The sequence below is a fragment of the Pelodiscus sinensis genome, unplaced genomic scaffold (genome assembly GCF_049634645.1).
Source record: "Pelodiscus sinensis isolate JC-2024 unplaced genomic scaffold, ASM4963464v1 ctg41, whole genome shotgun sequence".
In the NCBI taxonomy this organism is placed as follows: domain Eukaryota; kingdom Metazoa; phylum Chordata; order Testudines; family Trionychidae; genus Pelodiscus; species Pelodiscus sinensis.
Genome location: NW_027465993.1, coordinates 1,098,303 through 1,123,195, shown reverse-complemented (window position 1 = coordinate 1,123,195; position 24,893 = coordinate 1,098,303). Strand labels below are relative to the sequence as shown.

At 58.8% G+C, this 24,893-nt stretch overlaps 2 protein-coding genes across 14 annotated transcripts in view; one reads left to right on the top strand and one right to left on the bottom strand.

Annotated features, from left to right (window-relative positions):
• Positions 1-24,893, top strand: part of SCLY (selenocysteine lyase) — a 126,744-nt gene that overhangs the window by 47,009 nt on the left and 54,842 nt on the right. For 6 of the 13 annotated variants that reach the window (XR_012900092.1, XR_012900091.1, XM_075917844.1 and 3 more), the window contains exon 1: positions 6,746-7,257. The exons of 3 other annotated variants lie outside the window; for them this stretch is intronic. Coding sequence is in view for 6 of the 10 variants with exons in the window: in XM_075917844.1 (XP_075773959.1) it covers positions 6,746-7,257 (512 nt within the window). In the remaining 4 variants the exon portion in view is untranslated. Of the gene's footprint in view, positions 1-6,745; positions 7,286-24,893 lie in introns of those variants that run through there. 4 more of the 13 variants (XM_075917847.1, XM_075917849.1, XM_075917845.1 and 1 more) reach the window with 4 other exon arrangements.
• LOC102449010 (uncharacterized) lies at positions 2,953-7,173 on the bottom strand. Its single transcript, XM_075917852.1, has 2 exons — positions 7,044-7,173; positions 2,953-5,594 (listed from the first exon to the last, which is right to left on the bottom strand). The coding sequence occupies exon 2, from the start codon at positions 5,558-5,560 to the stop codon at positions 4,703-4,705; it is 858 nt and encodes a 285-aa protein (XP_075773967.1). The 5' UTR covers positions 5,561-5,594; positions 7,044-7,173; the 3' UTR covers positions 2,953-4,702.

Below are 24,893 nucleotides of genomic sequence, written 5' to 3'. Positions count from 1 at the left end.
TCTGCACCCATTTCATTATCTATCCCCCCTGACCAACAGCTCTGCACCCATTTCACTATCTATCCCCCCTGACCAACAGCTCTGCACCCATTTCATTATCTATCCCACCTCACTGCACCCATTTCACTATCTATCCCCCCGACCAACAGCTCTGCACCCATTTCATTATCTATCCCCCCTGACCAACAGCTCTGCACCCATTTCATTATCTATCCCACCTCACTGCACCCATTTCACTATCCCCCCTGACCAACAGCTCTGCACCCATTTCACTATCTATCCCCCCTGACCAACAGCTCTGCACCCATTTCACTATCTATCCCCCCTGACCAACAGCTCTGCACCCATTTCATTATCTATCCCACCTCACTGCACCCATTTCACTATCTATCCCCCCGACCAACAGCTCTGCACCCATTTCACTATCTATCCCCCCTGACCAACAGCTCTGCACCCATTTCACTATCTATCCCCCCGACCAACAGCTCTGCACCCATTTCATTATCTATCCCACCTCACTGCACCCATTTCACTATCTATCCCCCCGACCAACAGCTCTGCACCCATTTCATTATCTATCCCCCCTGACCAACAGCTCTGCACCCATTTCACTATCTATCCCCCCTGACCAACAGCTCTGCACCCATTTCATTATCTATCCCCCCTGACCAACAGCTCTGCACCCATTTCATTATCTATCCCACCTCACTGCACCCATTTCACTATCTATCCCCCCGACCAACAGCTCTGCACCCATTTCATTATCTATCCCCCCTGACCAACAGCTCTGCACCCATTTCATTATCTATCCCACCTCACTGCACCCATTTCACTATCCCCCCTGACCAACAGCTCTGCACCCATTTCATTATCTATCCCACCTCACTGCACCCATTTCACTATCCCCCCTGACCAACAGCTCTGCACCCATTTCATTATCTATCCCACCTCACTGCACCCATTTATTTCACTCTCACCCAACAGCTGTGCACCCATTTCACTATCTAGCCAACCTCACTGCACCCATTTCATCATGTCCCCCACAGTTCTGCACCCATTTCATCATCTGTCCCCCACTGTTCTGCACCCACTTCATTATCTATCCCATCTCACCCCTAGTTCTGCACCCATTTCAGTATTCGTCCCTCCTCACCCACATACCCACAACTCTGCACCCATTTCATTATCTCTCCCCCTTACTGCACCCATTTCAATATCTATCCCTGCAGCTCTGCACCCATCTCACTATCAGTCCCACCTCACCCACAGCTTTGCACCTATTTTACTATCTATCCCACCTTACTGCACCCATTTCATCATGTCCCACTTCACCCCTAGCTCTGCACCCATTTCACTATCTGTCCCACCTCACCCACAGCTCTGCACCCATTTCAGTAGCTACTCTCCCCACTCGTAGCTCTATCTACACTCATTTCTTATCTACTGTACCTCGCTCACAGACCATTCATTCATTCTCTCACCCACAGGCACTGTCCAGAGCTAGGTCAGTATTCCCACCCCACCACCTTTAAAAGTAGTTCTCTCCAGTTGAGTGTCTGGACATCTGGCAGTACCTTTCTATTCTTTGTTCTATCGTGGTGTATGTTTGCCTACCTAGGTAATAAATTTACGTTAAAGTTGTAGTATGTTGTCCCGGCAGTGCATTTTGGGATCCTAATTCTGATGACAAACTCTCCAGAATAATCAGTGTGGAGGCTGACTCCTCACAGACCACTACATTTTGAATCTGGAGAGATGAACAGAGTAAGCGACAAACTAGCAAAGAAATGGGAGGTCTTGATGTCTCCAAATTAAGAATGGATGCCTTTCTGGAAGATAGGCCATAGTCACATTATTGGACTCTGTGCAAGGGTCACTGGATGAAATTTAATGGCCTGTGATTTATAAGGCATTAGATTAGATCAGGGGTCTCAAACTCATGGCACATCTTCAGGCTGGATTGCAAATATGCTGCAGCCTGTAGATGGCCCACGGGCCGTGAGTTTGAGCCCCCTGGTCTAGATGGTCTGATGGCACCTTCTCGCCCACAAACTATAAACATTATCGAAGCACTATAAAAGTGTTTGTTCCGAGACTGGCCACATTTGGTCCTGGTCCAGTGCTCAAGCAGTGCTGCTGATCTGAGTGCCCAATGGTGGATTTAAGGTTTACTATATCTCAGGTCTTGAAGGCCAGAAGTTTAAGTTAAGGATGTTAAATTGCTGTTATCTGGATAATCATGTAGTCGATATTTGTATCGACTACACAATTAGTTGATAAAGGGCTTCTCTGCAGAGCTGTAGTGGAGGTAGCTCCCAGAGCCAGCTGGAACTGGATCTGAGAATCCTGGCTCGCACTGGCTCCAGGAGCCACCCATGCTGCAGCTCTGCACTTTAAATGTTGTAAAAGCTGCAGGGCCCTTACGTTTAAAATGAAGAGGTGCAGTGTTCCGGATGAGCACAAGCCAGGACTGCTCGGTCCCAGCTTGTGCCAAATCCAGCAGCTTCTGTTCGTGGTGACAGCAGCCCCGGCCACCGAGAACAGGGGCTGCTTGGCAGCAGTAGCCCCTGTTCATGGCAAGCCTCAGCCTGCCTCAGGCAGAGACTGCTTCCCAGGAGCCTTCCCCATTTCTCCCTCCCTCGAGGGGGCAGGCAGCACCACAGAGGTAGTGCTGGGGGCACCGGCTCCTGTTTGCCCCCTCCTTGTGGCCTCTCATACAGAGGAAGCTGGGTATTCCACTTGACTACCCAATAAGCTTATACTTATCAGGTATTGAACAGTCAACCACTTACTATCATCCCTAATTTAAATGAGGCATGCAAATAATTAATTTTTAAATTTTAATGAAAAAAAGTAGAACTATGTTTACTGCACTGAGTTTGGTTAATATTTTGGAATAAATCCTCAAGGGACCTTAGCAGTTATTTATGTGAAAATTAACTGAGTAACCAATAGAGATTAAGTAGTTTATTAAGAAAGGCAGACAGCTGCATCCTTTGAGAGACATAATGTAGATACATATACTTGAGCTTGAGACACAAGGCCATTGCCTCCTACACAGTACCAGCAACTTTTCATTATTCCATGTAAATTTGAAATGTAACATTAATACTAATTAAAGTAGGTACCCGATAGGAGTGGGATTTCAAAGCAGTTCCTGAACAAAGATAATTAGCAATTTTACTATTAGTCCCCATTAACAGATGCTGGACTCACAGAACTAACAGGAACTAACTATGTCAGCACGAGTGTCCCAGCTGCTGGCCCCAGGGTTCTGGATGCCAGTTCCTCTGCTGCCACCCAGGGTCGTGGCTGTCGGCCCTTTACCAGGGGCTCTGATGGCAGCCTATATCCCAGCTCCCAGCCCCTGTTGCCACTCAGCGTTTCAGCCTGGGAAAGTGAGAATAGACAAAATCCCTCCCCTTACACTTCTTCTTTGCCTTCTCCCCCAGCTGTGCCCTATCCCTGCTCCCCTCCTGGAGCTTGAATTCCTGGAGCTGATTCATGGCACTTGGGAAGAATAGGTGAGCAGGGAGCTGCCAGCATGCAAGAGATGTAGGACAGGACGAGCAGGCGAAGAGCTTGTGCCAGTGGGTGCTCCAGTCTGCACCATTTTTTCCTGTGTGTGCTCCAGCTTTGAAGCACCCATCAAGTCAGCATCTATGTGCCACACCGCCGATGTTGCCGGACTAGAGAGGTTCAACCAGTACTGATTTCAGCATCTATCTTTCTGCAGCTGCATGTGTCCCTATCTGTGTGTGTGCACTGGCAGAGGGTCTTGCTCAGCAGGTCCAGCTGGAAGTACAGGTGCACTAGGTATAGCAGGTGGCAACTCATCCCACACCCTTCTGGAGTTTAATGCCCCTGCTTCTATATAACATTTGAGACCCATACATTTGGAGGGCTATTTTCCTCCTTTACATCCTAAGAGGATAGAGCAACTGATTATCAAACCCTTCCTCTGACAGTGCTAATGCAATATGTAACCCCCACCATTTCTCTCTTTAATCTTCAATGTAGATAAAATATTAGTGCTTTATAGGGTCTTGTTTAAGCTTCATACATTCCAGAGTACAAATTTAACTCTGAATCAGGGAACTACAAGAATATTTTAAATCAATGTTTTGTTACTACAGTATGTAGAATCATAAATTCATCACAATTTTTACACTGTAAAAACCATGGAAGTCCATAATGTCTGTCTTTTCAAACAAGGCAGCACTTTTTTAGTAAAATTAGTCTCCAAAACTGTAGAGTCCTTCTCAGGGAGCAGGTGCTGCAAACTTAAACAGTAAGCTCCCCAAAGTGACTGGTTCTAAGAGGTGCTCAACATCCCCAAGTCCCAGTGAATTTAATGGGAGTTGTAACTGCTGAGCATCTGCACTTTAAAACAGCTCTTCAACACTATTAACCTACTACTGGTGGAGCTACAATAGTGGGAGATTTCCTAAAAAAGTCTAGGTTTTAGAGCCTTTGATTTAGACACTTGTACTGCTCCATAACCTTGATCATATAATAACTTTTTTCCTTTGGATTTAAATCTTTTACAGCTTCTGCCAATCTCATTACTTCAGTGCTGTTGCCTCCAATGTTTCTGAATGCTGTTAGAATATCTACATCAGTGACTTCCAAATGATCATAGTATTTCAAGATCTTTTAAAACATGTTGTTGCTAACTTTTATTAGCGGAGGCTGATGTGCACTAGCAGTTTTCAAACTTGTCAACAGTCTCATAAAACCCAGGCCTAACTTTCCTGATGCTCATGCATATATGTTGACATTCAACAGGTACAGTATGACCAGCTGATGATGGTGAGCTAGCAGTCCATGCAGAACACTGACGCTTTCTTTTCCCCTTAAATGAAAAATCTTTAACACCTTCCTCATCCTCCTCTTCTACAACATAGGATTCATTTACACTCAGACCTTCATCTGACTTACTAGTTTTGTAAGTCTCTTCTTTGACTCCTCTTGCTGCTTTTTCTTCATTTTTTTTCACATGTTCCAGGCACCGTACTTTTCTATTTTCCATCATCTTAATTTCTTTTTTGTCTATGAAATCTTTATGGTACATTTTTCTTTCGCTTCTTTGGTCTTCAAGAAATTTCCACTCAGTCTCTGTCATTTTTATACCACTATATTGTTCCAGCTCATTTCTTATCACTGTGTCTGTACAAAATATGTCAAAGAGCTGTTCTGTCCGCCTGTTGAATATATCTGCTTTCTCTGTAAATGACTGATTTTGTCTTTGCTTCCTGGTTTGATGGAGTTTTGTGAATTCCTCATATATTTTGAGAATATTCTTCTTTATATGTTTTGTTGCTATGGTATGTAAGTTGCAAAACAACCAGTGTTTCTGCAGAAGTTCAGCAAGTAATTGGGCTGCATCTTCTTTTGACCTTTGTGCTTGCCCAGCTCTTTTGGGCTGCAACAGATACAACATGTTTTGAATAACATCCTTATTTGTAGGCAGCATTCCTTGAGAAAATTCTGATGACTCTATATAGTCAACATTTCCTAGAGTTTTCTTTGCTTTAGCCCCCGTATCCAATGGCTCCATCACTACTTTCTTATCCTCTTGTAATTTTAACAACCTGAAAATAAGATGAAACTCAAAATTAGATAAATGACATTTCTGCAGCAAGAACAAACATCGGAACAAGCTGGGGGAGGGTGGAGATGTTCTAAAACATAGTGTACACACATGCTGGGTAATCTCTTAGATCAGTCCATCCAGATGTCTACACTAAAATATTTATACAGATCATCGGGACATTTAACATTGCATAAAAAAGCTTATTTGGTTAGTTTTACCATTTCTTGGACTGAATTTCCTAAACTATAGCTCTTCCATATTACAAAAGCTCAACTCATTGTTTCAACTTCTGAAGCACAGAGTGGCTATACAATATACACTCTGAAAAAGTCAAAGCTTTACCTTGCATTCACACTTAAACGGATGCACGTGTAATGGATGTGCCATTATCTCAAAGGCCCATCCCTCACTCTTATTCTTTTAAAATGCATCCTGGCGACATCATCCAACAGCTACCCCTAAAGTATCCAATCCCCATTTGCACCACAATATACCCCCAGGATATGGCCCTGAACACCCTCAATTGACAGTATTTAATCTTTTGCAAAAATTATTAATCATTGTAAAAAGGTGCTGTTGCTCCAAAGCAGAGCCCTAATGAGATATAGTTGGGCACTTTTTCTTTGGCCCTGCTGGAGCCCAAATGAGGAAAAAGATGGTGTCAATCAGCATTATTTGGTTCATCAACTATAAGTCATGATTTGGCACCTGTACTTATAGCTGGGGAGCCAGTTAGCTCAGTCTGGGACACCTGGTGGCCAGGACTTGGGGATTTCAAAGATGAGGATTAACTGAGTGGGTCATGGGCAGAGGGTAACATTTAACAGGAGACTGCATACTCTGGAGGTCATTGCTAGGAGGAGGGAAATTGGCCAGAAATTCATGCTTGGGATTGTTAGCTTAGACCAGCGTTTCCCAATTTTATTTGGCCATAGAATCCTTTCAGCTTAAAAGAATTTCAAGCAACCTTCAGGATTGCCAGGGAAAAGTTTATCAAGCAAACAAAGCCACCAATGGGGAAACACTGGCTTAGACTGTATCTCCGCAGAGCCCGTTAGTGAGCGTGGGCCGCCCGAAGGAAGCGCTCACAGGCAGGCAGGCAGCGCTGGGGACTCGCAGCAGACCAGGGCGCTTCGCCGACTGCCCGTGATGCCAATGGTGACCGCGTCGGTCTCCGTCTCCCCCCGTGAGCGCAGGCAGCGCGCGAGCTGCTACCCGGCTGCCTGGAGCGCTCTGCAGCCTCCGCCGCCCCGGCGCGCGGGCTCAGCTGCCGCCCTGGCGCGCCCCTGGCCGCCTGGCAACTGCCGCACGCGCCAGCCTGGCCCCGGCCTCTGCCCCCCCGCAGTGCCCAGGGCGTCACAGCCCCCGACCCATCCCAACGGGTCTCCCCGCCCTCTTCGCGAGGGCTCTGCGCGGCCAGGAGAGGGCCGCAGCCAGAGTACATTACCTCCGCCATCTTGGAAACGGGCGCCGCGAGCCCACGCCCTTCCGGGAGTTGTCTTCCAGCAGCCTCTCTATAGCCTAAACCGGAAATGCTACTCTCGCTCCGCCCCCCGTGACCTCGATGGTGTCTGCCTCGCCTGTCTTTCCGCCCGATTCTATCGCCGGGGTGGGTCGGCCTCCCGAAGCTGGGCCACGTGCCCCGCCCCCTCGGTGCGCAGGTGGGACAGACCTGGCCGTAGGCGACGGGTGAGCGCGAGGCAGCCAGGCCCCGCGCGGAGCTGATTGGCTGGCGCGCGGGTGTTAACGGTCGGTCTGCGTGAGGCTGGGCCCTGGGCGGCGGGTCCCTCTGGCCCCAGTGCTCCGCCTGTTTGACGGGGCTAGACCGGCCGCTTCCCACTAAATCCGCTGCGTTGGCGGGAAGCTTGCAGCTGCCTGCCTGGCCGCCTGAATTCCACAGCGCACGGCCGGTCCCTGTAAGAGTGTCGGTGCGTTGGCGGGAAGCTTGCAGCTGTCTGCCTGGCCGCCTGAATTCCACAGCGCACGGCCGGTCCCTGTAAGAGTGTCGGTGCTTTGGCGGGAAGCTTGCAGCTGCCTGCCTGGCCGCCTGAATTCCACAGCGCACGGCCGGTCCCTGTAAGAGTGTCGGTGCTTTGGCGGGAAGCTTGCAGCTGTCTGCCTGGCCGCCTGAATTCCACAGCGCACGGCCGGTCTCTGTAAGAGTGTCGGTGCGTTGGCGGGAAGCTTGCAGCTGTCTGCCTGGCCGCCTGAATTCCACAGCGCACGGCCGGTCCCTGTAAGAGTGTCGGTGCTTTGGCGGGAAGCTTGCAGCTGCCTGCCTGGCCGCCTGAATTCCACAGCGCACGGCCGGTCCCTGTAAGAGTGTCGGTGCTTTGGCGGGAAGCTTGCGGCTGTCTGCCTGGCCGCCTGAATTCCACAGCGCACGGCCGGTCCCTGTAAGAGTGTCGGTGCTTTGGCGGGAAGCTTGCGGCTGTCTGCCTGGCCGCCTGAATTCCACAGCGCACGGCCGGTCTCTGTAAGAGTGTCGGTGCTTTGGCGGGAAGCTTGCAGCTGCCTGCCTGGCCGCCTGAATTCCACAACGCACGGCCGGTCCCTGTAAGAGTGTCGGTGCTTTGGCGGGAAGCTTGCAGCTGTCTGCCTGGCCGCCTGAATTCCACAGCGCACGGCCGGTCCCTGTAAGAGTGTCGGTGCGTTGGCGGGAAGCTTGCAGCTGTCTGCCTGGCCGCCTGAATTCCACAGCGCACGGCCGGTCTCTGTAAGAGTGTCGGTGCTTTGGCGGGAAGCTTGCAGCTGCCTGTCTGGCCGCCTGAATTCCACAGCGCACGGCCGGTCTCTGTAAGAGTGTCGGTGCTTTGGCGGGAAGCTTGCAGCTGTCTGCCTGGCCGCCTGAATTCCACAGCGCACGGCCGGTCCCTGTAAGAGTGTCGGTGCGTTGGCGGGAAGCTTGCAGCTGTCTGCCTGGCCGCCTGAATTCCACAGCGCACGGCCGGTCTCTGTAAGAGTGTCGGTGCTTTGGCGGGAAGCTTGCAGCTGTCTGCCTGGCCGTCTGAATTCCACAACGCACGGCCGGTCCCTGTAAGAGTGTCGGTGCGTTGGCGGGAAGCTTGCAGCTGTCTGCCTGGCCGCCTGAATTCCACAGCGCACGGCCGGTCCCTGTAAGAGTGTCGGTGCGTTGGCGGGAAGCTTGCAGCTGTCTGCCTGGCCGCCTGAATTCCACAGCGCACGGCCGGTCTCTGTAAGAGTGTCGGTGCGTTGGCGGGAAGCTTGCAGCTGTCTGCCTGGCCGCCTGAATTCCACAGCGCACGGCCGGTCCCTGTAACAGTGTCGGTGCTTTGGCGGGAAGCTTGCAGCTGTCTGCCTGGCCGCCTGAATTCCACAGCGCACGGCCGGTCCCTGTAAGAGTGTCGGTGCTTTGGCGGGAAGCTCGCAGCTGTCTGCCTGGCCGCCTGAATTCCACAGCGCACGGCCGGTCCCTGTAAGAGTGTCGGCGCGTTGGCGGGAAGCTTGCAGCTGTCTGCCTGGCCGCCTGAATTCCACAACGCACGGCCGGTCCCTGTAAGAGTGTCGGCGCTTTGGCGGGAAGCTTGCAGCTGCCTGCCTGGCCGCCTGAATTCCACAGCGCACGGCCGGTCCCTGTAAGAGTGTCGGTGCTTTGGCGGGAAGCTTGCAGCTGCCTGCCTGGCCGCCTGAATTCCACAGCGCACGGCCGGTCCCGTGTAAGAGTGTCGGTGCTTTGGCGGGAAGCTTGCAGCTGCCTGCCTGGCCGCCTGAATTCCACAGCGCACGGCCGGTCTCTGTAAGAGTGTCGGTGCGTTGGCGGGAAGCTTGCAGCTGTCTGCCTGGCCGCCTGAATTCCACAGCGCACGGCCGGTCCCTGTAACAGTGTCGGTGCGTTGGCGGGAAGCTTGCAGCTGTCAGCCTGGCCGCCTGAATTCCACAGCGCACGGCCGGTCTCTGTAAGAGTGTCGGTGCTTTGGCGGGAAGCTTGCAGCTGTCTGCCTGGCCGCCTGAATTCCACAGCGCACGGCCGGTCCCTGTAAGAGTGTCGGTGCTTTGGCGGGAAGCTTGCAGCTGTCTGCCTGGCCGCCTGAATTCCACAGCGCACGGCCGGTCCCTGTAAGAGTGTCGGTGCTTTGGCGGGAAGCTTGCAGCTGTCAGCCTGGCCGCCTGAATTCCACAGCGCACGGCCGGTCTCTGTAAGAGTGTCGGTGCTTTGGCGGGAAGCTTGCAGCTGTCTGCCTGGCCGCCTGAATTCCACAGCGCACGGCCGGTCTCTGTAAGAGTGTCGGTGCTTTGGCGGGAAGCTTGCAGCTGTCAGCCTGGCCGCCTGAATTCCACAGCGCACGGCCGGTCTCTGTAAGAGTGTCGGTGCTTTGGCGGGAAGCTTGCAGCTGTCTGCCTGGCCGCCTGAATTCCACAGCGCACGGCCGGTCCCTGTAAGAGTGTCGGTGCGTTGGCGGGAAGCTTGCAGCTGTCTGCCTGGCCGCCTGAATTCCGCAGCGCACGGCCGGTCTCTGTAAGAGTGTCGGTGCTTTGGCGGGAAGCTTGCAGCTGTCTGCCTGGCCGCCTGAATTCCACTGCGCACGGCCGGTCTCTGTAAGAGTGTCGGTGCGTTGGCGGGAAGCTTGCAGCTGTCTGCCTGGCCGCCTGAATTCCACAGCGCACGGCCGGTCTCTGTAAGAGTGTCGGTGCGTTGGCGGGAAGCTTGCAGCTGCCTGCCTGGCCGCCTGAATTCCACAACGCACGGCCGGTCCCTGTAAGAGTGTCGGTGCTTTGGCGGGAAGCTTGCAGCTGCCTGTCTGGCCGCCTGAATTCCGCAGCGCACGGCCGGTCCCTGTAAGAGTGTCGGTGCTTTGGCGGGAAGCTTGCAGCTGTCTGCCTGGCCGCCTGAATTCCACAGCGCACGGCCGGTCCCTGTAAGAGTGTCGGTGCGTTGGCGGGAAGCTTGCAGCTGTCTGCCTGGCCACCTGAATTCCACAGCGCACGGCCGGTCTCTGTAAGAGTGTCGGTGCTTTGGCGGGAAGCTTGCAGCTGCCTGCCTGGCCGCCTGAATTCCACAACGCACGGCCGGTCCCTGTAAGAGTGTCGGTGCTTTGGCGGGAAGCTTGCAGCTGTCTGCCTGGCCGCCTGAATTCCACAACGCACGGCCGGTCTCTGTAAGAGTGTCGGTGCGTTGGCGGGAAGCTTGCAGCTGTCTGCCTGGCCGCCTGAATTCCACAGCGCACGGCCGGTCCCTGTAAGAGTGTCGGTGCTTTGGCGGGAAGCTTGCAGCTGTCTGCCTGGCCGCCTGAATTCCGCAGCGCACGGCCGGTCCCTGTAAGAGTGTCGGCGCGTTGGCGGGAAGCTTGCAGCTGTCTGCCTGGCCGCCTGAATTCCGCAGCGCACGGCCGGTCCCTGTAAGGGTGTCGGCGCTTTGGCGGGAAACTTGCAGCTGCCTGCCTGGCCGCCTGAATTCCGCAACGCACGGCCGGTCCCTGTAAGGGTGTCGGCGCTTTGGCGGGAAGCTTGCAGCTGCCTGCCTGGCCGCCTGAATTCCACAGCGCACGGCCGGTCCCTGTAAGAGTGTCGGTGCTTTGGCGGGAAGCTTGCAGCTGCCTGCCTGGCCGCCTGAATTCCACAACGCACGGCCGGTCCCTGTAAGGGTGTCGGTGCGTTGGCGGGAAGCTTGCAGCTGTCTGCCTGGCCGCCTGAATTCCACAACGCACGGCCGGTCCCTGTAAGGGTGTCGGCGCTTTGGCGGGAAGCTTGCAGCTGTCTGCCTGGCCGCCTGAATTCCACAACGCACGGCCGGTCCCTGTAAGGGTGTCGGCGCTTTGGCGGGAAGCTTGCAACTGCCTGCCTGGCCGCCTGAATTCCGCAGCGCACGGCCGGTCCCTGTAAGGGTGTCGGCGCTTTGGCGGGAAGCTTGCAGCTGCCTGCCTGGCCGCCTGAATTCCGCAGCGCACGGCCGTTCCCTGTAAGGGTGTCGGCGCTTTGGCGGGAAGCTTTCAGCTGCCTGCCTGGCCGCCTGAATTCCGCAGCGCACGGCCGGTCCCTGTAAGAGTGTCGGCGCTTTGGCGGGAAGCTTTCAGCTGCCTGCCTGGCCGCCTGAATTCCGCAGCGCACGACCGGTACCTGTAAGAGTGTCGGCGCTTTGGCGGGAAGCTTGCAGCTGTCTGCCTGGCCGCCTGAATTCCGCAGCGCACGGCCGGTCCCTGTAAGAGTGTCGGCGCGTTGGCGGGAAGCTTGCAGCTGTCTGCCTGGCCGCCTGAATTCCGCAGCGCACGGCCGGTCCCTGTAAGAGTGTCGGCGCGTTGGCGGGAAGCTTGCAGCTGCCTGCCTGGCCGCCTGAATTCCACAGCGCACGGCCGGTCCCTGTAAGAGTGTCGGTGCGTTGGCGGGAAGCTTGCAGCTGTCTGCCTGGCCGCCTGAATTCCACAGCGCACGGCCGGTCCCTGTAAGTGTGTCGGTGCGTTGGCGGGAAGCTTGCAGCTGTCTGCCTGGCCGCCTGAATTCCACAGCGCACGGCCGGTCCCTGTAAGAGTGTCGGTGCGTTGGCGGGAAGCTTGCAGCTGTCTGCCTGGCCGCCTGACTTCCACAACGCACGGTCGGTCCCTGTAAGAGTGTCGGGGCTTTGGTGGGAAGCTTGCAGCTGTCTGCCTGGCCGCCTGAATTCCACAGCGCACGGCCGGTCTCTGTAAGAGTGTCGGTGCGTTGGCGGGAAGCTTGCAGCTGTCTGCCTGGCCGCCTGAATTCCACAGCGCACGGCCGGTCTCTGTAAGAGTGTCGGTGCTTTGGCGGGAAGCTTGCAGCTGTCTGCCTGGCCGCCTGAATTCCACTGCGCACGGCCGGTCTCTGTAAGAGTGTCGGTGCGTTGGCGGGAAGCTTGCAGCTGACTGCCTGGCCGCCTGAATTCCACAGCGCACGGCCGGTCTCTGTAAGAGTGTCGGTGCTTTGGCGGGAAGCTTGCAGCTGTCTGCCTGGCCGCCTGAATTCCACAGCGCACGGCCGGTCCCTGTAAGAGTGTCGGTGCTTTGGCGGGAAGCTTGCAGCTGTCTGCCTGGCCGCCTGAATTCCACAACGCACGGCCGGTCCCTGTAAGAGTGTCGGTGCTTTGGCGGGAAGCTTGCAGCTGCCTGCCTGGCCGCTTGAATTCCACAACGCACGGCCGGTCCCTGTAAGAGTGTCGGTGCTTTGGCGGGAAGCTTGCAGCTGCCTGCCTGGCCGCCTGAATTCCACAGCGCACGGCCGGTCCCTGTAAGTGTGTCGGTGCGTTGGCGGGAAGCTTGCAGCTGTCTGCCTGGCCGCCTGACTTCCACAACGCACGGCCGGTCCCTGTAAGAGTGTCGGGGCTTTGGCGGGAAGCTTGCAGCTGTCTGCCTGGCCGCCTGAATTCCACAGCGCACGGCCGGTCTCTGTAAGAGTGTCGGTGCTTTGGCGGGAAGCTTGCAGCTGTCTGCCTGGCCGCCTGAATTCCACTGCGCACGGCCGGTCTCTGTAAGAGTGTCGGTGCGTTGGCGGGAAGCTTGCAGCTGCCTGCCTGGCCGCCTGAATTCCACAGCGCACGGCCGGTCTCTGTAAGAGTGTCGGTGCTTTGGCGGGAAGCTTGCAGCTGTCTGCCTGGCCGCCTGAATTCCACAGCGCACGGCCGGTCCCTGTAAGAGTGTCGGTGCTTTGGCGGGAAGCTTGCAGCTGCCTGCCTGGCCGCCTGAATTCCACAACGCACGGCCGGTCCCTGTAAGAGTGTCGGTGCTTTGGCGGGAAGCTTGCAGCTGCCTGTCTGGCCGCCTGAATTCCACAGCGCACGGCCGGTCCCTGTAAGAGTGTCGGTGCTTTGGCGGGAAGCTTGCAGCTGCCTGCCTGGCCGCTTGAATTCCACAACGCACGGCCGGTCCCTGTAAGAGTGTCGGTGCTTTGGCGGGAAGCTTGCAGCTGCCTGCCTGGCCGCCTGAATTCCACAGCGCACGGCCGGTCTCTGTAAGAGTGTCGGTGCGTTGGCGGGAAGCTTGCAGCTGTCTGCCTGGCCGCCTGAATTCCACAACGCACGGCCGGTCCCTGTAAGAGTGTCGGCGCTTTGGCGGGAAGCTTGCAGCTGTCTGCCTGGCCGCCTGAATTCCACAGCGCACGGCCGGTCCCTGTAAGAGTGTCGGCGCTTTGGCGGGAAGCTTGCAGCTGTCTGCCTGGCCGCCTGAATTCCACAGCGCACGGCCTGTCTCTGTAAGAGTGTCGGTGCTTTGGCGGGAAGCTTGCAGCTGCCTGCCTGGCCGCCTGAATTCCACAACGCATGGCCGGTCTCTGTAAGAGTGTCGGTGCTTTGGCGGGAAGCTTGCAGCTGCCTGCCTGGCCGCCTGAATTCCACAGCGCACGGCCGGTCCCTGTAAGTGTGTCGGTGCGTTGGCGGGAAGCTTGCAGCTGTCTTCCTGGCCGCCTGACTTCCACAACGCACGGCCGGTCCCTGTAAGAGTGTCGGGGCTTTGGCGGGAAGCTTGCAGCTGTCTGCCTGGCCGCCTGAATTCCACAGCGCACGGCCGGTCTCTGTAAGAGTGTCGGTGCTTTGGCGGGAAGCTTGCAGCTGTCTGCCTGGCCGCCTGAATTCCACTGCGCACGGCCGGTCTCTGTAAGAGTGTCGGTGCGTTGGCGGGAAGCTTGCAGCTGCCTGCCTGGCCGCCTGAATTCCACAGCGCACGGCCGGTCTCTGTAAGAGTGTCGGTGCTTTGGCGGGAAGCTTGCAGCTGTCTGCCTGGCCGCCTGAATTCCACAGCGCACGGCCGGTCCCTGTAAGAGTGTCGGTGCTTTGGCGGGAAGCTTGCAGCTGTCTGCCTGGCCGCCTGAATTCCACAACGCACGGCCGGTCCCTGTAAGAGTGTCGGTGCTTTGGCGGGAAGCTTGCAGCTGCCTGTCTGGCCGCCTGAATTCCACAGCGCACGGCCGGTCCCTGTAAGAGTGTCGGTGCTTTGGCGGGAAGCTTGCAGCTGCCTGCCTGGCCGCTTGAATTCCACAACGCACGGCCGGTCCCTGTAAGAGTGTCGGTGCTTTGGCGGGAAGCTTGCAGCTGCCTGCCTGGCCGCCTGAATTCCACAGCGCACGGCCGGTCTCTGTAAGAGTGTCGGTGCGTTGGCGGGAAGCTTGCAGCTGTCTGCCTGGCCGCCTGAATTCCACAGCGCACGGCCGGTGTCTGTAAGAGTGTCGGTGCTTTGGCGGGAAGCTTGCAGCTGTCTGCCTGGCCGCCTGAATTCCACAGCGCACGGCCGGTCCCTGTAAGAGTGTCGGTGCGTTGGCGGGAAGCTTGCAGCTGTCAGCCTGGCCGCCTGAATTCCACAGCGCACGGCCGGTCTCTGTAAGAGTGTCGGCGCTTTGGCGGGAAGCTTGCAGCTGTCTGCCTGGCCGCCTGAATTCCACAGCGCACGGCCGGTCCCTGTAAGAGTGTCGGTGCGTTGGCGGGAAGCTTGCAGCTGTCTGCCTGGCCGCCTGAATTCCGCAGCGCACGGCCGGTCTCTGTAAGAGTGTCGGTGCTTTGGCGGGAAGCTTGCAGCTGCCTGCCTGGCCGCCTGAATTCCACAGCGCACGGCCGGTCTCTGTAAGAGTGTCGGTGCTTTGGCGGGAAGCTTGCAGCTGCCTGCCTGGCCGCCTGAATTCCACAACGCACGGCCGGTCCCTGTAAGAGTGTCGGTGCTTTGGCGGGAAGCTTGCAGCTGTCTGCCTGGCCGCCTGAATTCCACAGCGCACGGCCGGTCTCTGTAAGAGTGTCGGTGCTTTGGCGGGAAGCTTGCAGCTGCCTGCCTGGCCGCCTGAATTCCACAGCGCACGGCCGGTCTCTGTAAGAGTGTCGGTGCTCTGGCGGGAAGCTTGCAGCTGTCTGCCTGGCCGCCTGAATTCCACAGCGCACGGCCGGTCTCTGTAAGAGTGTCGGTGCGTTGGCGGGAAGCTTGCAGCTGTCTGCCTGGCCGCCTGAATTCCACAACGCACAGCCGGTCCCTGTAAGAGTGTCGGTGCTTTGGCGGGAAGCTTGCAGCTGTCTGCCTGGCCGCCTGAATTCCACAGCGCACGGCCGGTCTCTGTAAGAGTGTCGGTGCTTTGGCGGGAAGCTTGCAGCTGTCTGCCTGGCCGCCTGAATTCCACAGCGCACGGCCGGTCCCTGTAAGAGTGTCGGTGCGTTGGCGGGAAGCTTGCAGCTGCCTGCCTGGCCGCCTGAATTCCACAGCGCACGGCCGGTCTCTGTAAGAGTGTCGGTGCGTTGGCGGGAAGCTTGCAGCTGTCTGCCTGGCCGCCTGAATTCCACAACGCACGGCCGGTCCCTGTAAGAGTGTCGGTGCTTTGGCGGGAAGCTTGCAGCTGTCTGCCTGGCCGCCTGAATTCCACAGCGCACGGCCGGTCCCTGTAAGAGTGTCGGCGGGTTGGCGGGAAGCTTGCAGCTGTCTGCCTGGCCGCCTGAATTCCACAACGCACGGCCGGTCTCTGTAAGAGTGTCGGCGCGTTGGCGGGAAGCTTGCAGCTGCCTGCCTGTCCGCCTGAATTCCACAGCGCACGGCCGGTCTCTGTAAGAGTGTCGGTGCGTTGGCGGGAAGCTTGCAGCTGTCTGCCTGGCCGCCTGAATTCCACAGCGCACGGCCGGTCCCTGTAACAGTGTCGGTGCGTTGGCGGGAAGCTTGCAGCTGTCAGCCTGGCCGCCTGAATTCCACAGCGCACGGCCGGTCTCTGTAAGAGTGTCGGTGCTTTGGCGGGAAGCTTGCAGCTGTCTGCCTGGCCGCCTGAATTCCACAGCGCACGGCCGGTCCCTGTAAGAGTGTCGGTGCTTTGGCGGGAAGCTTCCAGCTGTCTGCCTGGCCGCCTGAATTCCACAGCGCACGGCCGGTCCCTGTAAGAGTGTCGGTGCTTTGGCGGGAAGCTTGCAGCTGTCAGCCTGGCCGCCTGAATTCCACAGCGCACGGCCGGTCTCTGTAAGAGTGTCGGTGCTTTGGCGGGAAGCTTGCAGCTGTCTGCCTGGCCGCCTGAATTCCACAGCGCACGGCCGGTCTCTGTAAGAGTGTCGGTGCTTTGGCGGGAAGCTTGCAGCTGTCAGCCTGGCCGCCTGAATTCCACAGCGCACGGCCGGTCTCTGTAAGAGTGTCGGTGCTTTGGCGGGAAGCTTGCAGCTGTCTGCCTGGCCGCCTGAATTCCACAGCGCACGGCCGGTCCCTGTAAGAGTGTCGGTGCGTTGGCGGGAAGCTTGCAGCTGTCTGCCTGGCCGCCTGAATTCCGCAGCGCACGGCCGGTCTCTGTAAGAGTGTCGGTGCTTTGGCGGGAAGCTTGCAGCTGTCTGCCTGGCCGCCTGAATTCCACTGCGCACGGCCGGTCTCTGTAAGAGTGTCGGTGCGTTGGCGGGAAGCTTGCAGCTGTCTGCCTGGCCGCCTGAATTCCACAGCGCACGGCCGGTCTCTGTAAGAGTGTCGGTGCGTTGGCGGGAAGCTTGCAGCTGCCTGCCTGGCCGCCTGAATTCCACAACGCACGGCCGGTCCCTGTAAGAGTGTCGGTGCTTTGGCGGGAAGCTTGCAGCTGCCTGTCTGGCCGCCTGAATTCCGCAGCGCACGGCCGGTCCCTGTAAGAGTGTCGGTGCTTTGGCGGGAAGCTTGCAGCTGTCTGCCTGGCCGCCTGAATTCCACAGCGCACGGCCGGTCCCTGTAAGAGTGTCGGTGCGTTGGCGGGAAGCTTGCAGCTGTCTGCCTGGCCACCTGAATTCCACAGCGCACGGCCGGTCTCTGTAAGAGTGTCGGTGCTTTGGCGGGAAGCTTGCAGCTGCCTGCCTGGCCGCCTGAATTCCACAACGCACGGCCGGTCCCTGTAAGAGTGTCGGTGCTTTGGCGGGAAGCTTGCAGCTGTCTGCCTGGCCGCCTGAATTCCACAACGCACGGCCGGTCTCTGTAAGAGTGTCGGTGCGTTGGCGGGAAGCTTGCAGCTGTCTGCCTGGCCGCCTGAATTCCACAGCGCACGGCCGGTCCCTGTAAGAGTGTCGGTGCTTTGGCGGGAAGCTTGCAGCTGTCTGCCTGGCCGCCTGAATTCCGCAGCGCACGGCCGGTCCCTGTAAGAGTGTCGGCGCGTTGGCGGGAAGCTTGCAGCTGTCTGCCTGGCCGCCTGAATTCCGCAGCGCACGGCCGGTCCCTGTAAGGGTGTCGGCGCTTTGGCGGGAAACTTGCAGCTGCCTGCCTGGCCGCCTGAATTCCGCAACGCACGGCCGGTCCCTGTAAGGGTGTCGGCGCTTTGGCGGGAAGCTTGCAGCTGCCTGCCTGGCCGCCTGAATTCCACAGCGCACGGCCGGTCCCTGTAAGAGTGTCGGTGCTTTGGCGGGAAGCTTGCAGCTGCCTGCCTGGCCGCCTGAATTCCACAACGCACGGCCGGTCCCTGTAAGGGTGTCGGTGCGTTGGCGGGAAGCTTGCAGCTGTCTGCCTGGCCGCCTGAATTCCACAACGCACGGCCGGTCCCTGTAAGGGTGTCGGCGCTTTGGCGGGAAGCTTGCAGCTGTCTGCCTGGCCGCCTGAATTCCACAACGCACGGCCGGTCCCTGTAAGGGTGTCGGCGCTTTGGCGGGAAGCTTGCAACTGCCTGCCTGGCCGCCTGAATTCCGCAGCGCACGGCCGGTCCCTGTAAGGGTGTCGGCGCTTTGGCGGGAAGCTTGCAGCTGCCTGCCTGGCCGCCTGAATTCCGCAGCGCACGGCCGTTCCCTGTAAGGGTGTCGTCGCTTTGGCGGGAAGCTTTCAGCTGCCTGCCTGGCCGCCTGAATTCCGCAGCGCACGGCCGGTCCCTGTAAGAGTGTCGGCGCTTTGGCGGGAAGCTTTCAGCTGCCTGCCTGGCCGCCTGAATTCCGCAGCGCACGACCGGTACCTGTAAGAGTGTCGGCGCTTTGGCGGGAAGCTTGCAGCTGTCTGCCTGGCCGCCTGAATTCCGCAGCGCACGGCCGGTCCCTGTAAGAGTGTCGGCGCGTTGGCGGGAAGCTTGCAGCTGTCTGCCTGGCCGCCTGAATTCCGCAGCGCACGGCCGGTCCCTGTAAGAGTGTCGGCGCGTTGGCGGGAAGCTTGCAGCTGCCTGCCTGGCCGCCTGAATTCCACAGCGCACGGCCGGTCCCTGTAAGAGTGTCGGTGCGTTGGCGGGAAGCTTGCAGCTGTCTGCCTGGCCGCCTGAATTCCACAGCGCACGGCCGGTCCCTGTAAGTGTGTCGGTGCGTTGGCGGGAAGCTTGCAGCTGTCTGCCTGGCCGCCTGAATTCCACAGCGCACGGCCGGTCCCTGTAAGAGTGTCGGTGCGTTGGCGGGAAGCTTGCAGCTGTCTGCCTGGCCGCCTGACTTCCACAGCGCACGGTCGGTCCCTGTAAGAGTGTCGGGGCTTTGGTGGGAAGCTTGCAGCTGTCTGCCTGGCCGCCTGAATTCCACAGCGCACGGCCGGTCTCTGTAAGAGTGTCGGTGCGTTGGCGGGAAGCTTGCAGCTGTCTGCCTGGCCGCCTGAATTCCACAGCGCACGGCCGGTCTCTGTAAGAGTGTCGGTGCTTTGGCGGGAAGCTTGCAGCTGTCTGCCTGGCCGCCTGAATTCCACTGCGCACGGCCGGTCTCTGTAAGAGTGTCGGTGCGTTGGCGGGAAGCTTGCAGCTGACTGCCTGGCCGCCTGAATTCCACAGCGCACGGCCGGTCTCTGTAAGAGTGTCGGTGCTTTGGCGGGAAGCTTGCAGCTGTCTGCCTGGCCGCCTGAATTCCACAGCGCACGGCCGGTCCCTGTAAGAGTGTCGGTGCTTTGGCGGGAAGCTTGCAGCTGTCTGCCTGGCCGCCTGAATTCCACAACGCACGGCCGGTCCCTGTAAGAGTGTCGGTGCTTTGGCGGGAAGCTTGCAGCTGCCTGCCTGGCCGCTTGAATTCCACAACGCACGGCCGGTCCCTGTAAGAGTGTCGGTGCTTTGGCGGGAAGCTTGCAGCTGCCTGCCTGGCCGCCTGAATTCCACAGCGCACGGCCGGTCCCTGTAAGTGTGTCGGTGCGTTGGCGGGAAGCTTGCAGCTGTCTGCCTGGCCGCCTGACTTCCACAACGCACGGCCGGTCCCTGTAAGAGTGTCGGGGCTTTGGCGGGAAGCTTGCAGCTGTCTGCCTGGCCGCCTGAATTCCACAGCGCACGGCCGGTCTCTGTAAGAGTGTCGGTGCTTTGGCGGGAAGCTTGCAGCTGTCTGCCTGGCCGCCTGAATTCCACTGCGCACGGCCGGTCTCTGTAAGAGTGTCGGTGCGTTGGCGGGAAGCTTGCAGCTGCCTGCCTGGCCGCCTGAATTCCACAGCGCACGGCCGGTCTCTGTAAGAGTGTCGGTGCTTTGGCGGGAAGCTTGCAGCTGTCTGCCTGGCCGCCTGAATTCCACAGCGCACGGCCGGTCCCTGTAAGAGTGTCGGTGCTTTGGCGGGAAGCTTGCAGCTGCCTGCCTGGCCGCCTGAATTCCACAACGCACGGCCGGTCCCTGTAAGAGTGTCGGTGCTTTGGCGGGAAGCTTGCAGCTGCCTGTCTGGCCGCCTGAATTCCACAGCGCACGGCCGGTCCCTGTAAGAGTGTCGGTGCTTTGGCGGGAAGCTTGCAGCTGCCTGCCTGGCCGCTTGAATTCCACAACGCACGGCCGGTCCCTGTAAGAGTGTCGGTGCTTTGGCGGGAAGCTTGCAGCTGCCTGCCTGGCCGCCTGAATTCCACAGCGCACGGCCGGTCTCTGTAAGAGTGTCGGTGCGTTGGCGGGAAGCTTGCAGCTGTCTGCCTGGCCGCCTGAATTCCACAACGCACGGCCGGTCCCTGTAAGAGTGTCGGCGCTTTGGCGGGAAGCTTGCAGCTGTCTGCCTGGCCGCCTGAATTCCACAGCGCACGGCCGGTCCCTGTAAGAGTGTCGGCGCTTTGGCGGGAAGCTTGCAGCTGTCTGCCTGGCCGCCTGAATTCCACAGCGCACGGCCTGTCTCTGTAAGAGTGTCGGCGCTTTGGCGGGAAGCTTGCAGCTGCCTGCCTGGCCGCCTGAATTCCACAACGCATGGCCGGTCTCTGTAAGAGTGTCGGTGCTTTGGCGGGAAGCTTGCAGCTGCCTGCCTGGCCGCCTGAATTCCACAGCGCACGGCCGGTCCCTGTAAGTGTGTCGGTGCGTTGGCGGGAAGCTTGCAGCTGTCTTCCTGGCCGCCTGACTTCCACAACGCACGGCCGGTCCCTGTAAGAGTGTCGGGGCTTTGGCGGGAAGCTTGCAGCTGTCTGCCTGGCCGCCTGAATTCCACAGCGCACGGCCGGTCTCTGTAAGAGTGTCGGTGCTTTGGCGGGAAGCTTGCAGCTGTCTGCCTGGCCGCCTGAATTCCACTGCGCACGGCCGGTCTCTGTAAGAGTGTCGGTGCGTTGGCGGGAAGCTTGCAGCTGCCTGCCTGGCCGCCTGAATTCCACAGCGCACGGCCGGTCTCTGTAAGAGTGTCGGTGCTTTGGCGGGAAGCTTGCAGCTGTCTGCCTGGCCGCCTGAATTCCACAGCGCACGGCCGGTCCCTGTAAGAGTGTCGGTGCTTTGGCGGGAAGCTTGCAGCTGTCTGCCTGGCCGCCTGAATTCCACAACGCACGGCCGGTCCCTGTAAGAGTGTCGGTGCTTTGGCGGGAAGCTTGCAGCTGCCTGTCTGGCCGCCTGAATTCCACAGCGCACGGCCGGTCCCTGTAAGAGTGTCGGTGCTTTGGCGGGAAGCTTGCAGCTGCCTGCCTGGCCGCTTGAATTCCACAACACACGGCCGGTCCCTGTAAGAGTGTCGGTGCTTTGGCGGGAAGCTTGCAGCTGCCTGCCTGGCCGCCTGAATTCCACAGCGCACGGCCGGTCTCTGTAAGAGTGTCGGTGCGTTGGCGGGAAGCTTGCAGCTGTCTGCCTGGCCGCCTGAATTCCACAGCGCACGGCCGGTGTCTGTAAGAGTGTCGGTGCTTTGGCGGGAAGCTTGCAGCTGTCTGCCTGGCCGCCTGAATTCCACAGCGCACGGCCGGTCCCTGTAAGAGTGTCGGTGCGTTGGCGGGAAGCTTGCAGCTGTCAGCCTGGCCGCCTGAATTCCACAGCGCACGGCCGGTCTCTGTAAGAGTGTCGGCGCTTTGGCGGGAAGCTTGCAGCTGTCTGCCTGGCCGCCTGAATTCCACAGCGCACGGCCGGTCCCTGTAAGAGTGTCGGTGCGTTGGCGGGAAGCTTGCAGCTGTCTGCCTGGCCGCCTGAATTCCGCAGCGCACGGCCGGTCTCTGTAAGAGTGTCGGTGCTTTGGCGGGAAGCTTGCAGCTGCCTGCCTGGCCGCCTGAATTCCACAGCGCACGGCCGGTCTCTGTAAGAGTGTCGGTGCTTTGGCGGGAAGCTTGCAGCTGCCTGCCTGGCCGCCTGAATTCCACAACGCACGGCCGGTCCCTGTAAGAGTGTCGGTGCTTTGGCGGGAAGCTTGCAGCTGTCTGCCTGGCCGCCTGAATTCCACAGCGCACGGCCGGTCTCTGTAAGAGTGTCGGTGCTTTGGCGGGAAGCTTGCAGCTGCCTGCCTGGCCGCCTGAATTCCACAGCGCACGGCCGGTCTCTGTAAGAGTGTCGGTGCTCTGGCGGGAAGCTTGCAGCTGTCTGCCTGGCCGCCTGAATTCCACAGCGCACGGCCGGTCTCTGTAAGAGTGTCGGTGCGTTGGCGGGAAGCTTGCAGCTGTCTGCCTGGCCGCCTGAATTCCACAACGCACGGCCGGTCCCTGTAAGAGTGTCGGTGCTTTGGCGGGAAGCTTGCAGCTGTCTGCCTGGCCGCCTGAATTCCACAGCGCACGGCCGGTCTCTGTAAGAGTGTCGGTGCTTTGGCGGGAAGCTTGCAGCTGTCTGCCTGGCCGCCTGAATTCCACAGCGCACGGCCGGTCCCTGTAAGAGTGTCGGTGCGTTGGCGGGAAGCTTGCAGCTGCCTGCCTGGCCGCCTGAATTCCACAGCGCACGGCCGGTCTCTGTAAGAGTGTCGGTGCGTTGGCGGGAAGCTTGCAGCTGTCTGCCTGGCCGCCTGAATTCCACAACGCACGGCCGGTCCCTGTAAGAGTGTCGGTGCTTTGGCGGGAAGCTTGCAGCTGTCTGCCTGGCCGCCTGAATTCCACAGCGCACGGCCGGTCCCTGTAAGAGTGTCGGCGGGTTGGCGGGAAGCTTGCAGCTGTCTGCCTGGCCGCCTGAATTCCACAACGCACGGCCGGTCTCTGTAAGAGTGTCGGCGCGTTGGCGGGAAGCTTGCAGCTGCCTGCCTGTCCGCCTGAATTCCACAGCGCACGGCCGGTCTCTGTAAGAGTGTTGGTGCTTTGGCGGGAAGCTTGCAGCTGCCTGCCTGTCCGCCTGAATTCCACAGCGCACGGCCGGTCTCTGTAAGAGTGTCGGTGCTTTGGCGGGAAGCTTGCAGCTGTCTGCCTGGCCGCCTGAATTCCACAACGCACGGCCGGTCCCGTGTAAGAGTGTCGGTGCTTTGGCGGGAAGCTTGCAGCTGTCTGCCTGGCCGCCTGAATTCCACAGCGCACGGCCGGTCCCTGTAAGTGTGTCGGTGCTTTGGCGGGAAGCTTGCAGCTGTCTGCCTGGCCGCCTGAATTCCACAACGCACGACCGGTCCCTGTAAGAGTGTCGGCGCGTTGGCGGGAAGCTTGCAGCTGCCTGTCTGGCCGCCTGAATTCCACAGCGCACGGCCGGTCTCTGTAAGAGTGTCGGTGCTTTGGCGGGAAGCTTGCAGCTGCCTGCCTGGCCGCTTGAATTCCACAACGCACGGCCGGTCCCTGTAAGAGTGTCGGTGCTTTGGCGGGAAGCTTGCAGCTGCCTGCCTGGCCTCCTGAATTCCACAGCGCACGGCCGGTCCCTGTAAGAGTGTCGGTGCTTTGGCGGGAAGCTTGCAGCTGTCTGCCTGGCCGCCTGAATTCCACAGCGCACGGCCGGTCTCTGTAAGAGTGTCGGTGCGTTGGCGGGAAGCTTGCAGCTGTCTGCCTGGCCGCCTGAATTCCACAACGCACGGCCGGTCCCTGTAAGAGTGTCGGTGCTTTGGCGGGAAGCTTGCAGCTGTCTGCCTGGCCGCCTGAATTCCACAACGCACGGCCTGTCCCTGTAAGAGTGTCGGTGCTTTGGCGGGAAGCTTGCAGCTGTCTGCCTGGCCGCCTGAATTCCACAACGCACGGCCGGTCCCTGTAAGAGTGTCGGTGCTTTGGCGGGAAGCTTGCAGCTGCCTGTCTGGCCGCCTGAATTCCACAGCGCACGGCCGGTCCCTGTAAGAGTGTCGGTGCTTTGGCGGGAAGCTTGCAGCTGCCTGTCTGGCCGCCTGAATTCCACAGCGCACGGCCGGTCCCTGTAAGAGTGTCGGTGCTTTGGCGGGAAGCTTGCAGCTGTCTGCCTGGCCGCCTGAATTCCACAGCGCACGGCCGGTCTCTGTAAGAGTGTCGGTGCTTTGGCGGGAAGCTTGCAGCTGCCTGCCTGGCCGCCTGAATTCCACAACGCACGGCCGGTCCCTGTAAGAGTGTCGGTGCTTTGGCGGGAAGCTTGCAGCTGCCTGTCTGGCCGCCTGAATTCCACAGCGCACGGCCGGTCCCTGTAAGAGTGTCGGTGCTTTGGCGGGAAGCTTGCAGCTGTCTGCCTGGCCGCCTGAATTCCACAACGCACGGCCGGTCCCTGTAAGAGTGTCGGTGCTTTGGCGGGAAGCTTGCAGCTGTCTGCCTGGCCGCCTGAATTCCACAGCGCACGGCCGGTCCCTGTAAGAGTGTCGGTGCTTTGGCGGGAAGCTTGCAGCTGTCTGCCTGGCCGCCTGAATTCCACAGCGCACGGCCGGTCTCTGTAAGAGTGTCGGTGCTTTGGCGGGAAGCTTGCAGCTGTCTGCCTGGCCGCCTGAGTTCCACAGCGCACGGCCGGTCTCTGTAAGAGTGTCGGTGCTTTGGCGGGAAGCTTGCAGCTGTCTGCCTGGCCGCCTGAATTCCATAGCGCACGGCCGGTCCCGTGTAAGAGTGTCGGTGCTTTGGCGGGAATACTGTGCTGCTCCCGTTCGGGCAAAAGTCTTTTTCCGAAAGACTTTTGTGCAAAAGGGCCGGTGTGGACAGCGGAGATTTGTTTTCCGCAAAAAGCCTCGATCGGAAAAATGGCGATTGGGGCTTTTTTGCACAAAAGCGCGTCTAGATTGGCCACTGACGCTTTTCCGCAACAAGTGTTTTTGTGGAAAAGCGTCCTGCCAATCTAGACGCGCTTTTCCGAAAATGCCTTTAGCGGAAAACTTTTCCATTAAAAGTTTCGGGAAAAACCATGCCACTGTAGACGTAGCCAGTAACTCTGCGGTCACCAACCGGTTGATCGCGAGGCCTCGACCACTCGATCACAAGGTGTTCGGGAGCCCTCCCATTTTCCCCCCACCCTCGAGAAGCC

Bases quoted from the DNA above. Each gene is read 5' to 3' on its own strand.
- LOC102449010 (XM_075917852.1), bottom strand. From the start codon at position 5,560: ATGGAGCCATTGGATACGGGGGCTAAAGCAAAGAAAACTCTAGGAAAT.